We start from the raw sequence: 16,227 nt of genomic DNA, 5'->3' as shown, positions 1-16,227 counted from the left end.
TTTTATCACATATCAAACATTGGGCGCATCCACTTGCAACCCTGTATGATTCAAGACTGATAATATTTTTTTCTTGCGACTTTTACTTTATTTTTTTTAACTACCCTCAATTTATCAGTATTGTTTTCTTTACAGTTCGAGCTTGTGAAGCCAACATCTATCCAAAACCTCTGCTACGGCGCCTTGATGATGATGATCACCTCATTTATCTTCATCCCGAACATCCTCTGCTCTCTGTGGGTCGCCTTCAGTATCATTTCTATCGAGATCGGCGTCGTGGGCTACATGGCTCTCTGGGACATCAACCTGGACTCCATATCTATGATCAATCTCATCATGTGTATCGGGTTCTCCGTAGACTTCACTGCGCACATTTGCTACGCCTACATGGCGTCCACCGCCAAGTCTTCCAATGAACGAGTCAGCGAATGCTTGTATGCCCTTGGGTTACCGATATGCCAGGGATCGTTCAGTACCATACTGGGAGTGATAGCTCTGCTGTTGGCCGACAGCTACATCTTCTCGGTATTCTTCAAGATGGTGTTCATGGTGATATTCTTCGGCGCCATGCACGGACTATTCCTGCTTCCTGTGCTGCTGTCGCTGTTCGGGCCGGGTTCCTGCACTAAACAGGAGGAGGAAATCAAAATGTCCAACGTAGAGAAGCTGTTTCCACACCCGTATTGCATCCCACACCCTCAGCTGGTGCTCAACGATCAGATATTTAACGGCAAAAATCTCAGCCCGAACGGTGTCTACAAGATATTCGGGGACGACAAAGACTTGGGCATCGGGACTTCGGGAGAAGATACCAGCGAGAGCAGCTCCAACCAATCGCAGCGACGACAAATAGGGGAGACCGACGGGCGTAAAAGTTACGATGAGGGTTGGAAAAGGTCGAATTACGCTCCAGGCAGCCAGTTCCAGCCGTCAGGGGAGCTGGATCTATACGGAGCCGAGGATAGAGAGTGGAGGACGCAGCGGTATGAAGACAATCGGCGCGTTTTTGAGAACCGACGGAACCCTGCAGCCGAGGAGTGGGCGCGCGCCGCGAGGAAGTCCAGTGACGCCGGGCCACGACGCGAGCGAGAGCGAGACAGCACACACAGAGTCATGCGCACTCACTCACACCACAACCTGCACCGGCCCCGCGCGCCGCGACGCACCAACTCGCACCACAACCTCGAACATTTAGACTACGTCGCCGAAATGAGGTTCCCTTGACGGCGACCGACCTCTGTGATACCAACGAGTGCTCAATATGGACCAAAGTATACGTGACGTGGTATTATTTTACCACACTTTTTTTATAATGTTAAGGTTGAGTTAGTAGAAAATTTAACTTCTTTTAATGACTCTTTAGCTTTGTATGTAAAGATGAGTAAGAATTTGGTCAGTGCCTTACTAAGGTGTGCCTTATAAGTCACCGTCTTTGAAGTAAAGGGTTGCGAATTTTATTATGTATTAGATTTTAGTCAAGTCATGGCTAACGCCCTAATTGGCAAATATAGGGCAATTTTTTTATTCATAAGCAGATGGTAAGTCATAGTTTATAGTTCTAGTGGGTCAGATTTAAAATATAAATAATAATGTTAGTTAGGTTTTTGTTACCATCACAAAATTATGTAATATACCTACAATTAAGTATCTGAATCAATGCAAACTTGCGGAAACTTATCACTTGACTTTCAATAGTAAATAAAAGTTGATAATGTATTTTCAATAATTTATTTAAATATAGAGTTCCTAAGACTTAATTAAAATACAAATCAGTCATAATGTCCTTGTTAGGCACTCTATCTATCGCATCAGTTACATCTCAAAATGGCAGCTTCAATGCTTAAATGCTAAATCATATTAAATACCAAGTGATATTTTAGCGTTCTAATAAGGATGGGTGAAAGTTTTTATTAAATTTACATAAATAGTGTAAATATAACACTGTATATTTAAATACATATAATATTAATATGTGGTTTTACTGAATAGAGCTTTAACATAACGTGTGTCTAGGGTTAGCCAATTCTTTGTAAATATTAGTTGTATGTTTAGCTGCCATCCCTACAGTGATAATGATAAGACATAAGCCAAAATACAACTAATATACATTTGTTTTAATGTATTTTTCTTCAATTTGTAGACTTCAAATTATGGATACAACCATTCACATGTTGGAGGCAATGTTACATTGTAAATACTAATATTTATATACTTTGCCTGAATTGTGAAGTAAATATGTGACTGATGGTCAATCGCGACTGAGTGATGTAAATAAATTCTTGTTTTATAACAATAAAACTAGTTTTGATAAGAAATTATTTTGTTTTATACCAACCCGTTTCTGCTCTATTACAGCAAATATAACCCTTACTTTTGAAAGATGAAATAATTTCATACATTGAACATTGTAATTAATAATTAAGGATCAGAATATAGCACTTCCGTGTTAAAAATTAAAGGTAATTATTATAAAAAAATAATACGAAATATAAATCGAACGACACATAATATCAAAGTAAAATATGTATCATCCTTGTCCACTTTACAAGGCATCCAATACAAATAATAGGCACAGTAAAAAATAAAAGTCCTATAAACAAAATTATAAAGAAAATATTCGATAGACAAAGATTGAATTAATCAACAATCGTTCAAGATTTATTAATTCAGTACGATTTGAATGATTTATTAGTTTTTACATAAGTAAGGTACAAAATATATCTTTAAATACGTCCTCCATGGCAAGAGGTAAATCGAAGTTAAATATACTTTGAGCTAAGTAGCAGTAGGTAAATCCTATAATTTATAAAAAGAATACTTTAATAAATTTTGAACGATTCTCTATTTTGCAGAATAAGGCATAATTTTTTAGGCAAACGCTGAAATAAATAATGAATGTCTCAAACTTAATGCGAAGCCAAAACTTAACACAAATTCAACCAAACCAAATGTGGCCCCGGATATTTTTTCCAAACATTACAACTAATCTAACACATACATACTATACAACTTATATCACAAACATACTCAACAGTGGAGTTCATTCCTAAACATAAATCTTGAGTAAAATAACGCTACATTAAGATGTAGACTTGTCATGTACTTTTCTAAGCAGTTCACTGCAAAACATAATTAACTCATTTGATTGGTACCGCTTGCACAAGTATTCTTGTAGAAAAGATGTGCTGGTATTACCAGACTCTACATCTATAGCCTCCTGTTTATGCAAAACTGACTCTAGTACGAGTGTGGAGTCACTTACAGAGGTAATTTTCTCTTGGATGCAGTCAACAACCGTTTTTATTGGTAAGCTTTTAACTAGGTCTGTTTTGGATGCGTCGTCTAGATGGCTGGTTAGCTGGTCAACGAAGTCCGGTCTCTGTGGAAAAAGAAACAGAATTAATACAGTAATTCCATGAACATAAAAACCTAAACAATATTACAAGCTTACCCCCTTATTCATAAAAAAGTTACTGAACGGATTAACTATTGAACTGTTCTGTCCCTCTCTGACAGAGAACAATTTGTTCTTTGACAGAGAGTGACAAAACAGTTCAATAGTTAATCCGTTCTGTAACTTTTTTATGAATAAGGGGGTTAGTGTATTTGGTTTTTATTACATTTGCGAAGAACAAAATGTCTATAATTCAGAAAGATCATGAGATAAGGAAACATGATTTTAAATAAATTCTTACCTCTGCTAAACAGGATGTGATGATATCCTTTGTAGTCTTACTTCCAGATTCATCTGTTTGCACCAAGCGACTTAAACTCAAAACCTTGCTCGTTTGTGTTTCTACCGTCGCCGAAACATTAACAGTTTGCATTTCTTCGTCTTTCACTTTCAGATCATCGGTTTGGCTTTGCATATCTATACCAGGTACTATTTCAGGCACAGAGGACACTAAGTCTTCAATTGTAGCATCCGACATTGGTTCTACTGGCACTGGTTCACTGGGTTCAATATTCTCAGGTACAGGTTGTTTGGCGGCGTAGTCAGATAAAACCTTTTTAGCTACTTTCACCTTTGGAGCTTTTATACATAGTCTGTTTACTTCCAACTCTGTCAATTTAGCTAAATCTCCAATAGTATTAATCTTTCCTTCTAGTTCCTTTATTAGTAAAACTTTCATGGCAGGGGATGATAACTCTGAAGCAATATCGCTGATAGGATTAGTGCATGCGAGTAACTCAGGGCATATGGGGTCTGTATCGTTAAGATCACTAGTCTTCACAATTTCCACAGCTGGTGTTTGTTCTAGCGAACTCATATCTACGTCATCACTGCATAAAGGCGTGTTTTCTTTGGCTTCGAGGGATTCTTCTGGAGTAACTGGGACCGTGTCAAGTTTGAAAATGTTTTCCAGTTTTTTAGGCGACTTCATCGTGGACTGGCGAGTTGGTCTGTCCTGCTTCTTGACGGTGGAGCTTTGTGGTGATCGCATGCCGAGAGGTTCAATGTATTTCTGTATGCATATTGATGTTGACACAGGCGGGTCATGGAAACTTACTCGCTTTCTCTGAAAGATAACAAAATAATATTAAATACTAAGTATTTTAAAAATAAAACATGACCTATGAAAGCAGAACAGTAGATGATGCTTACCTTACTAGCAGGGGACATAGTAGCTTCGTCAGTTATATCAACCAGCTTTCTTTTCAGAATAGGAACACTTGGACTGGAGTCACAAGACGGCAACGCCCTTTTAAACTTGAGGAAATTCTCATTGTTATCCTCGCTGTCATCCGTATTACTTTCGGTATTATCACCAAGGTTGTTTAGAATTCGAAGATTTCTTCTAGCGGGAGTGCTGTAAGCAGTCTTTTTATGTTCTTCGGGGTCAGGAGTTCTTTCCGTATTTTTCAGATTGTGAAGGCTGTCGGGCACACACAGGCCCAGCATTTGAGCCGCCCGCCCGCCCGACCTTACCTGAGGCCTATTCTTCTTCAGTGATAAAGACGAAGTAGGACTAGTATTGTTTATAATAGCCATTTCTCCTCTCGGAGGTGATAAATCTCTTTTATCGGGAGATACTTTATCTTCTGTGAAGATTTCAGGTGACCCACTCTTCTCTAAAGGTTCTCCGTTCGATTGGACGGGTGATGCCAGCCTGATGACTACATAGTCATTACTTCTATCTGGAGATGTAGATTCGTTAGGTTCTGGGCTCATGGTTTTGATAGGTGATATTTCTTGTGTACTGTTGAGGAAATCTTGATTTCTCTGCTCGTCATCTTTGTATGGTGAAGATAGACCATCCTCTGTGTCGTTTTCAATTATAGCATCAGCAGTAGTTGAGCTGGGTTCTTCAATTGCTGGAGTCTCTATGATTATTTCTGGCTTCTTTTTCGTGTCAACATCTATGGGAGTATCAATAATTGATTGGCTGCATCCAGAAAATTGGTTCGGATCTATGGGCAAAGTATCGGCACTGGCTGTGCATTGACTATCTGATACTATGCACGCATCATCCGAACTAATGGGAATAAGCTCTGGATCATCATTTATAATGATGACGTCATCAGAACTTGGGACTTCTTTATCCCCCACAGGAACACGGTCAATGAAACTTCGAGCTCCTTTTCCTTCCATCGGCTCTGTGTCCATATCAGATGTTAAATTATTCTTTGCCTCTTCTGCCATTGGTTCGGTATCCATATCTGATGTTAAATTATTCTTCGCCTCTTTTTCCACTATTGGTTCTGTATCCATATCAGCTGTCAGGTTATTCGCAATGTTTTCTTCAGGTACACTTTTGTTTTGAGAGAATTCAATGTCATCCTTAATTTCTTGATTGCATTTTATCGATGATGACGATGAATCACTGCTGTTTTCTAACAAGCTTTGGGTTTCAGATTTTCTGCTTCGGCTAAGACCTTGTAGATTTCCTAGGTCAAGTTTAGATTTCTTTTTAGCAGACCCTTTAGCTGATGTTACTGAAATTGTAGTTAGTGTAGAATCTTGAGAGCTTTCAATAAAATCTTCCGACATTGGCAAGTCATCTGTGGAAATTGATGTTTCTGGACTATCTTTAGTTTTAAACAGCTCTTTCACATAGTCTTCTTTCTTTTCATTTTGTTCAGTTTTTTGACTGTCTAGTTTCTTTGAGGTTTTTCTTTCTAGTTTAGAATCTGACTGAGACATTTTGTTTAATTTTTCAGCCAGTGCTTTTCGTCTGCTCGTTGTAACAGTAGCTAGTAAGGACTTTCTTGTTGCTCTTTTCTCATTTTTCTCTTTCTGAAGGAATGGATGTCCTTCCACCGTATCAATAGCTAATTCTTTTTCTATTCTAGACTTTTTAACTTTTTTTGTAGTACTTTTAGCTTTGTCGGTTTCTTTTGATTTGTCTAGTACTGGAGTTGTTAGTTCTGGTTGGCTTAAGTTTTCTTCATTAGTAGAATCAGTAACTTCATTTTTGTCATCCTTCATTGGTTCCTTCAGTGGTTGGTCACTTTCTTCAACAACATTACATTTGACTTCTATCGGTTCTGGTTCGGTAACAGGATATTTTGACTTAACTTTCGGTTCTACAGTATTTGGAACAGATTCATCAAGGTCATCGATTACGATTACATCGCAGTTAGTCTCATCCGGATCAACAGCCTTATTCAATGCGGAAGAATCATTTGGCGAAACTTCTTTTATAGCTTTGGTCTCTATAGGAGATACTTTAGTAGATGTACTGGTTATATCGGCATCTAAATTAATCACTGTGTCGACCGTTTGTGGTTCATTGGAAGAAGATGCGGAATTATTCTGCGAATCAGAGATCACCGAATTTCTTCTCTTTTTCAAAGGAATCTCTTCGAAATCTTCTTCAAACTTTTTAGGCTTTCTCTTATTTCGAGCAGGTCTATCACCAACAATTTTTGGAGGAGCGGAATTTACCTGCGCAGCCTTTTCTTCAATAGGTTTAGAAGTTGGGGTTTTATTGACAGTGTCAGTGACGGTTTGATTGAGTGTTTTAGATATAGATTTTCCTTCAGGACTCATTGACGATTTCTCTATTAAATTACGAACATTTTGAAACACCCTATCTTTTAATAAAACTCTCGGAGATTTCGGTTGTTTAGGAGTTGATAGAGATAATATTTTATTTTGTTTCGGAGATCTATTGTCATCATTAACTTTGTCTTTGTCAGTCTGGTCTTTTTTGTTTTCAATTATATTAGTTTTGGTATTGTCGGTGTTGAGAATGTTTTCTAGAATCTTGGGTACAACTTCAGAGCTCTGCATTTTCTTTAGAATGGATGTGTTATTGTCATTTTGAGGTTTGTTAGTTATTGTACTGTTACTACTGGCTGTTGTAGAGGCGTCCTGGGAATCGGTCTTCCAAGTAGCCAGTTGGTACTCGTCTTGAGATTGTGACAAGTCTTGGTAAAGAGCGGGAATATCACGTTTTCTTTGAAGCTTATCTTTCTGATTTTCAGTTAACTTTCTAGGGTTAAACTTCCAGTTAGATTTAACAACAACATATTCCTCACCATCTTCTACTACTGTGTTCACTATACTTGGCTCCTTTTTCTTTTTCTTAGCTGCTACTTTAGGTGATGTGAATTTAGGGCTGTCAGTTTTTTTATTGGTTTCATTACCCTGGATGGAAGCTATAGCTTCTAGGATCAGTGTGTAGAGTGGGACTTCTGTTTCTTTACTCTTACTTAGAAGTTGTTTTAGCACTAAACATGCCGAATCTTTCACAGACTGATATTTGTTGAATACTGTGGGGCAGGCAATCAGTTGGTCTAATATGATTGTCTTAAACTTAACGAAAGCATCTCTTTTAAACATGAGATTCATCGAGTTCAATAGCTTTTCTAAATGAATGTGACAGTCCTTCTGAAAAAGAAGGAAAATATTTGAGTTATAGGTAGGTATCCAAGCAAGTACTTATATGAGAAATATAATTAAAAAGTGCCTCAGTTGCCTCACCTGTGCGGTTTTGTTGGCGTGGACGAACAGTTTTAATGTAGAATTTGCTGCTGTCAAGCCATACTCAGCTAGTTTAGTATCTAATTGGCTACTCGCTTTAGTCAGCATCAACACTATCGAGTCCACTATGACTGGTGCAGACGTCGAGAAAAACTCTGCGTCCTTCACTCCCGCCAATGTTTTCACTAATAATTCCGCTTCAAACTTGCAGTCTTTATCTGAAAGCAAACACATAACTTAGCATCTATTCTTTGGGGTGAATTCTGTTGTATCTCGTTTGATTAACAACCTCATATTACTAAAGAATCATCAAATGACCGCCAAGAGTTGTGAGCTGAACCTGAGTTGCCTCATTGAAGGTATATCTATAAAATATGCCCTTAGAATATCTACATAAGCTTAACAGCACATACTCGTTAATATTATAGAGCATATTTATCGACGCAACGAAACTTTTACATCGACTACACAATAAAGATTAAAATTACAGCTATCAATGAGCGTTTACTGAATAAATACTGTATGAATTTGATGTAAGAATTTCGTTGGCATGTCAATAATGTCTCAAAGGCTTTACAATGTCCAGTAGATGGGGTGTACTGTCATCAAGATTCCAGTGAGCGGGGCTCAGGCCGAGTCTAGAGCATCACTTACTCGAAGGTGGAATGATTTATGCATGCCTTTTCTAATCATCGGTTGTTGTTTTTTATACTGTAAATAATTAATGTATATAAATTTGACTATTACATACACTAATTCACCCGAAACTGAGGGTAATTTGACTTACTATTTGGACTGCTGCAAACCTCCTTCATTATTTGAAACAAAGCATTCAGTAAAAACAAGTTGCTGGATGGAACTTTGTCTTTGTTCATGAGAATCATCAATATATCTTGACTCATGGTGCTTTCTTTCAGCTTGGGTTTTAGTTCAGTGTAGGAGGTGTTCCACATTGATGCCGCTATTTGTACCTGAAAGATAGTAAAATAATATTTTTAAGATAATGATCCACTACAAAGTAACAATTAAGTTTTTACTGATACTATTAGTGATCCAAAAGATTACAATAGTTGAAGAGTACCTACCTATCAGAAGAAAAGAAATGTATTCATCTAGCTTTAAAGCTAATACATATGTATTTAAACTTAATCTAAATCTAAATCTAAACTTACATTCTTGAAGTGTTGCATATGCTCCAACGGCCATAGAAGCAGGTTCCTCACACTCTCCCGGCTGATATCACTGTCGCATTCGATCACAGACTCCATGAGTGCGGTCCACAGAGCCAGGCCGCTGTCATTGGTCGGCAGTTCCTTCAGTAGCCATAGTATTGTGTCGTTGGGAGAGCTTATTGCCGGCTCTATGATTGCGTTTGTTATCATCTTCAGTTTTTCTGGTGCAGTTATGGAGTCGCGTCTGGAAGCAAAATTTCAGTTATAAATATGAAATCCGCACCATATTAAAAACACACTAAAGATTAGGGGCCGTACCACAAAAACTTACGACAGTATTTAAACATTGCTTAGCACTGTCTAACGTCAACAAAATCTGTCAAATTTAGTTTAATAAAACACTTGTTTAACAATGTTTAAAGTTTTTTGTGGTAGCATAGTAGAAATTTAGTTTCATTGAAAGAAATGTGTTCTTACCCAGTATTTCTCTTCATGACTAATTTTAGTATCCTATGCAAAGGCCCGATGCAGTCTTTGGGCACATCCTTGGAATTCAATAGACTTCTAGATTGGTCGTCATCGAAGCAGGCGGGTATGATGGTGTCGAATACCAAACTCTGTACACCCTTCTCGCCCTTGCATTCCTGAAATGGCAATGTATTTTTTAATTGGGGCAGACTGATTCAAATTTAGTTAGGTTCATGTTGATTACCATCTTGATGTCCAATCCAGCATCTTTGTTGAGACTCTTAAGAGACCCTTAATATATGTATATATTTTTACGTATAGTTGAAAAAACGTAGACATAAGATGTAATAAACTATTATTTACAGTAGCAATAAATCTCACCTGAACAAGTTGAAGCAACAAAGTCAGCAACTCCGTAACAACCACTTTCTGGTAATCATCAGGCAGTTTAGAAGTGCATTCCAGTAGAGACTTCCACATACACCGCATCTGTTCCGACCCCACCTCTGCGTTATAACTCTCTGCACCAACAACTTTAACCACTACTTTCAATGCGTGCAGCCATTCCGTCAAATAGTTATTCAACAGTTTAGTAGAAAGTATCCGATTCGCCAAATGAGGGAACGACGAAGAAATGCAACTGTCGCAGTCCACATGCCCTGTGCTTTCTACAAATGCTTCCACAGACTTCTTCTTCAGTTTGAGAGATAGTTGCCCAGGTATCATCAGCGATGCATTCTTCGGGTTACCGAAACAGAAATGCAGGAATGGGATGTAGATCAAGTCAAAGTGCTTGCTTATTCGCGGCTCGAACTTTTTGATCAAATGCCACCAAGTGTCGAATTTGGCTATGGCTGTTTCTTCCACTTTCGCGTTGTTGGACTTCAGAGGTATGATGAGTAGTTTCAGTCTTTTTCCTATAAAAGAAAGTAAAATAACATAAATGCCGAAACAGTATTAAGAGATACAGAAAAAAATATTTAGAGGTATATAAAATTAAAACATTCGCAAAGGTTACCTACTCAGCATGTGCTGCCGCAAACATACCTATGAAAGCTTCATTGAGCTCTGTGGAGAAGTTATCTATGAGCACGCTCCAGCAGTGGAACGCTCGGCACCGGTTCTGGACGTCCATCTTGAAGGCCATCTCCACAACCGGGAGCATGGAGTTGATGGGACTGCCGACTTTGCTCTTGTTCATTGTGATCTGCTGCTTGAGGAGCCGAACGAAGATATTCCACAGGCGGCACCAGCTGTCGCTGCCTGACTCTAGCAGCGTCTTCATGACTGCGGGATACCTAGGTGATGGAGGATAACGGGAATTTAATATGAGGTATTGAAATATTAAGATCAATAGAGTAAATAAGGTAGGTAGGTGTCTTCTCCTTCTAGACTTGAGCTGAACTAGAGTTTGCCACCATGGTGAGAGATTTAGCAGTCAGATTAGTTGTCTGTTGCTGAATGCCCAAGGTGGAACGGGTACAGAAGGTATATTTGATACATCACTCGCGGAGGCTTTCATGCACCCCAAATGCCAAAATTATAGGCATTTGTTGATAACATAACAAACATACTTGATCAGTGTCTTACTTTTGAGCACAGTAAATGGACTCCAGGATATTCTGCCACTGTGTGTTCTCTGCATACTCAATCTCTTCTAAGTCTTCCACCAGCATATCCAGCACATCTAGTGCCTTCGTCATGGTCTGATGGTGAGCCGGAATGAGAGTCATGACTGTCGGGATGACTTTAGAAAACCAAAGGTTTAGGCCATCTTTTACAAAGGTTGCTTTTTTCTCAGGTGGTAATGTTTTTAGTGTTTTGTGAAGCATGTTGAAGGGCTGAAAAGATTGGGAAATGTTACTTTGGTTCAACAACATACATACAGCATTATTAATAAAAGAGTTCATTTATTCCCTGTAGTGAAACAAACTTTTTACAACTTAATGCATCATTTATTTAAGGTTTTTCCATAATACATTCAATGTAAGTGCATAGGATAGGAAACCAATCCAAAGATTGTATTTATATTTGATTGTCAACCTAAAAATAGTGCTAGCATTTATAAATTAATTAAATATCATAAGTAGCACATTAATTGGACGTAGTTACGCAGAAAGGCCTCAATCCACAACTTCGTCAAAATTGAGTTATATACTAGAACATGCTATTTAATGTAGGGTCTACCTGTCAAGAAAACAAACACTGTAAAAAACCAACTACAACATACTTTTTTGATGTGGGGGACCAACCCACATTGTATGAAACACACATTTTTTAGTTTCACATAAAGGACTCAAACTGTTTGAGTCCTTTTACAGAAACGCATTCCCTATGAAACCATGAAAAATTTAGTTTTTCATAAAAGACTCAAGCGCTCTGAGTCGTTTTAGAGAAATACGTATTCATTAAAAAAAGACAATTTTTATTTAGCAGAAAGGACTCAACCCGTCTGAGTCGTTTTAGAGAAATACTTATTCATTGAAAAAAGACAATTTGTATTAAGCAGAAAGGACTCAAACTGTCTGAGTTGTTTCTTATAATATAAGTTTTTAATAAAAAAGTTCAAATTTTATTTGGCAGAAAGGATTCAAACTGTTTTTGTTCCGTCTCTTGGCCACTATTCTGTCACCGCATTTTCCCACCTTACGTCCCCCCACGAGCCAAGTATCCTGCCACTCCCATTTCAGTTCGGGGACCCGCATACCGACGTTGAACACTTTCCTCTTTTGACGGATCACTACGTTGGGAATACGTCTAAGCGAAATACTTAACATGGCTCGCTCTATAGCTCTTTGTGGAACTCTGATTCGGTGCACAGTTTCGTTGGTCATCGTCATGTATCGGCACCGTATGTTAGTGTGGGCAAGTCACATTAGCAATTAACAATCCATAAGCAGCGTCGCTAGAGTCTCAAACATCTATCAGATTCATACAAGTTACGCCCGATTTGATAAGCGAGCGACGATGCCTAAGGATTGTTAATGGCTAATTTTCGGTGGTGGTAACTCCAAAGGAATGTCACAAGGTGACTTGGTTCTCACACGACTGTCGGACCGGGAACCAAATTGACCACATTTTGATTATTCGAAAATGAAGACATTCACTTCTAGATGTTAGAAATACTTAAGAAGGGTTGCTAAAGTTAAGAGTGATCACCACTTAGTTGTTGGAAAAATCTGCTTGACGATAGCGGGAGCTCAGAAGCAGGCCACAAGATCTGCCAAAGATGTCGCTGTAAATAAGCTGCAGGACCCAGAAGTCAGAAGATAACTTAGTATCCAGATCCACAACAAATACCATCAACCTACTAAGTGTGGGCGACCCGCCTCAATCAAAGATAACTGCACTGGCATTAAAGACATGTTTTAAAAAAGTTGCGAAGAAATAATAAGGCACAAGGAAGACTTAAAGAAAAAATGGATGTCTAAAGGAACATGGCATATGATCAACTCTCCAAGGAAGACTTAACATCGAACTAGACTACCATTCTTTGTGAACAAAATATCAAACGTAATTTAAAAAAGGACCAACGCTGTTAGTCTGATTCTATATCTTGGAGAAAACAAACAGCGGCTGCCATGAAGGATCTATAGAAAGAATCAAATAAACTTTGCAACAAACCCCAGGATATCTCCTTGTTACTATGGAAGACCGACTTGTTACGAGTAGATGGTATGACCACATTGCCGAAGTTTTTAAAGATCTAAACCAGTCTGCATCTGAGGAGTTGGATGCAGATTCAATAAACCAGGAGCATCTTGTATATCCAGATCTTGATGTATGTCAAGAAGCATAATCGTAATCATTATGATTATAATAAAATCGATAGCAGTCGTTAAGCCTACTCAGAGACCTTCGGGCGGCTTGAAAACATCTGACAGTCGGGTTGCCCAATTACCCGTCAACTCTGTCAGCACAAGCTTGCTTGTGTTGGGGTCCACTAACCCACACTGGGACAGAGTAGTGGAATAGGCCTAATCCCTTCCTTCGTTGGAAGGAGACCCATGCCTCGGCAGTGGAGATGTGACGGGTCGTGATGATGGTTAATGATTATGAGATTTATAATTATTCTGCATCTTGACATAAATTTTAATATCCAACCACAAAGTAAAGTCGAAGTGATACGGACCATACGATCGCTGAAATCCCACTTTTCAACGATCGTATGGTAAGCACAGGGAACGACGGATATCCTACGAAGGCATAAAAAGGAGGATAGTTGCAATATACCGAGGATGATGAAGTGAAGTTAGAGTAAAAGAGAATTTTATTTATGTCCAACTTTATCCTTTGAGGTTTGCTTATGTTCATATTGCTTTATCCTGAAAATTATGGGATAAATAGGGGTCGTAGACACTTACTAAAAAAGTGGGCTTCCATTTCGTAAAAAAATATATCAAAATCGGTTAAGTTGATCCAGAGTTTTGCTCTTGGGAACACATTTCCGGTTGAATTTTATTCATGCCCAACTGTTTTCTATGAGGTTTGTTTTCCGTCAAAATGCCTTATCCTGAAAATTATGGGATACAAATGGGTCATAGATACTCACTAAAAACGTAGGCTTCTATTTTGTAAAAAAATATCAAAATCGGTTAAGTTGATCCAGAGTTTTGCGCTTGGGAACACATTTCCGGTTAGAATTTTATTCATGCCCAACTTTTTTCTATGAGGTTTGCTTTCCGTCAAAATGCTTTATCCAGAAAATTATGGGATACAAACGGGTCGTAGATACTCACTAAAAACGTAGGCTTCTATTTTGTAAAAAAAATATCAAAATCGGTTAAGTTGATCCAGAGTTTTGCGCTTGGGAATACAGTTCCGGTTAGATTTTTATATAGATGTGAAATGTTGTTTCCGATTACATTTCAATATAAATTATTTAATAATAGGTTTACTTTTGATATATAATTTTTATTTTGTGTAAAAAAGTAATGTCTTGTGTCTACAATATAAATATTTTACTTTAAAAACCATATTGTTATTTAAAAAAATATTTTATAAAAATAAATATTTGGTTGGATCCTTTCTGCGAAACGATGAATTTCCCTGCTTGCATAGAAAAAGCAATTTAGGAGAAAGGATCCAAGTGCATATTTTCATTAATAACTCAATAAATATTCGTTACAGCTACACCATGATTTGCAATAGTAAAATAACAATAAATATGCATAATTTAAGATAATTTCCACATATAAGATGCTTTTCATTGCTGAAGAATACCGATTAGAACTTTAAACGTCTATATCTCAGAACTAGGTTTGTGTGGGTTGAGTCCTTTCTGCGTAACTACGTCCAATTAAAATGTGTACTCAAATAACACATACATACCAGTAACCTGAGATTCACTGGAATTCCCTGATGGAAGTACAGGTTGACCACTTCTGTGATTTCGTCCACATGATCATTTACAATCTCTATGTACGTCTCATCCGGGTACATAAGGAATGTGTCGAAGCAGAGTGACTGCAGAGTCTGCACTTTGCTTATCAGAGCCGTTGTTTTGATTATGTGTAGTATTGCTAACGCTGACTGTGTGAGTTCTGGCACGGCTGAACATTGTTTTGCCTAGAAATAGAAGTAACAAGAATTTGAGTCACATGCATTCAGCATTGGATGTAGAACAAGTATTTATCAACTGAAAAAGAGGGTTGCTATGCTATACTATGATAGGTCTGTTGAGTGTTCAAACATACCTTGGAAGTGTGTCTATTAGTCACTAGATACACAAGTTGCTTGTAGTAATGTTTTATCAAAACTGTTGAAAAATTATTCAATAAAATTATAACCTCACTAACTAGGTATTTTATCTCTGGATAAGTGTTAGTTACTCTCTAACCAAAATAAACAACACATGAAAAGGGTAACCTACATGCTCAAAGTACCTACATACAAGATTTTGAACAAAGGCATCTTTTATAATTAAAACCAAATAAAAGTCTCACCTTAATTTTCTTCAAAATCAGATGGATTACGTTCAGCGTGTTGACGGCATATTTCATGTCCTCCTTCAGGTCGTGGACGCAGACGGCTAGCAGTCTCCTCAGCAGGGCGTCTGCGACATTCTCTCCTGTATCCAGCGCCGTTTGTAACACCTGGTAGTTCTGGCATCTTGACTGATTCGAAGTCAAGGTGTAGTCCTCTAAAATGTCTAGTGCTTTCTCTATATCTATGCTGGCGGACTGTTCAGGCATTGCTGAGAAAGAACACGATGCTTTAAATAAGGTAAACCTGTTCTGACTTGCGTACCTATTGCTAGATACTGTTATCTTTCACCAGCACAAATAGAACCTAAAATATACTAAAAATGCCGATCTAACTTCGTTTGATAGGAACTAGGGAGACGAATGCAAATTGTCGGGGCAATTTATCAATAGAATTACAAGCGACTTTGCTTTCTTTTGTAGAAACGGAGCACAAAAAGAGACCACGATGATGGCGACAGAGAGGCCATGGCGTCAAGTATACAGTTAGGAGCCAAATTACGGCGTTATACACTAAATTTTAGTATGAATACAATGATAAATAACTTTTTTCACATTACCTGTTCAATTAAATACCACTACACAATGAAAAACCGTTATTCAAGCACTTTAATATTATTTCTTTTTACACAAAGTATGTTGACGATCGGCATTTCTGGCGCGAACAAATGAC

The 16,227-nt window shown here is 37.9% G+C and overlaps 2 protein-coding genes across 3 annotated transcripts in view; one reads left to right on the top strand and one right to left on the bottom strand.

Moving 5' to 3' along the window:
• LOC119693623 (patched domain-containing protein 3) overlaps positions 1-2,315 on the top strand; it is a 35,982-nt gene extending 33,667 nt beyond the window's left edge. For both annotated transcript variants that reach the window (XM_038117461.2, XM_038117460.2), the window contains exon 11: positions 136-2,315. In XM_038117461.2, coding sequence (XP_037973389.2) covers positions 136-1,224 — 1,089 coding nt within the window. In that variant the 3' untranslated portion in view covers positions 1,225-2,315. The remainder of the gene's footprint in view (positions 1-135) is intronic.
• LOC119693622 (telomere-associated protein RIF1) lies at positions 1,713-16,227 on the bottom strand. The gene is made up of 13 exons (XM_038117459.2): positions 16,115-16,227; positions 15,516-15,766; positions 14,902-15,138; positions 11,161-11,411; positions 10,618-10,868; positions 9,952-10,487; positions 9,580-9,746; positions 9,103-9,346; positions 8,718-8,901; positions 7,931-8,148; positions 4,607-7,837; positions 3,696-4,520; positions 1,713-3,379 (listed from the first exon to the last, which is right to left on the bottom strand). The coding sequence occupies exons 2-13, from the start codon at positions 15,762-15,764 to the stop codon at positions 3,080-3,082; spliced, it is 6,693 nt and encodes a 2,230-aa protein (XP_037973387.2). The 5' UTR covers positions 15,765-15,766; positions 16,115-16,227; the 3' UTR covers positions 1,713-3,079.

Source organism: Plutella xylostella, chromosome 10 (assembly GCF_932276165.1).
Source record: "Plutella xylostella chromosome 10, ilPluXylo3.1, whole genome shotgun sequence".
Taxonomy (NCBI): domain Eukaryota; kingdom Metazoa; phylum Arthropoda; class Insecta; order Lepidoptera; family Plutellidae; genus Plutella; species Plutella xylostella.
The sequence above is the reverse complement of the archived record's forward strand: the minus strand, read 5'-3'. Positions and strand labels throughout refer to the sequence as shown.

Coding starts and splice junctions, on each gene's coding strand:
- LOC119693622 (XM_038117459.2), bottom strand. CDS start 15,764: ATGCCTGAACAGTCCGCCAGCATAGATATAGAGAAAGCACTAGACATT. Junction 8,149..8,717: donor GGTTTGCAGCAGTCCAAATA/GTAAGTCAAATT, acceptor GTTTGCTTTCAG/ATAAAGACTGCAAGTTTGAA. Junction 4,521..4,606: donor CTATGTCCCCTGCTAGTAAG/GTAAGCATCATC, acceptor GTTATCTTTCAG/AGAAAGCGAGTAAGTTTCCA.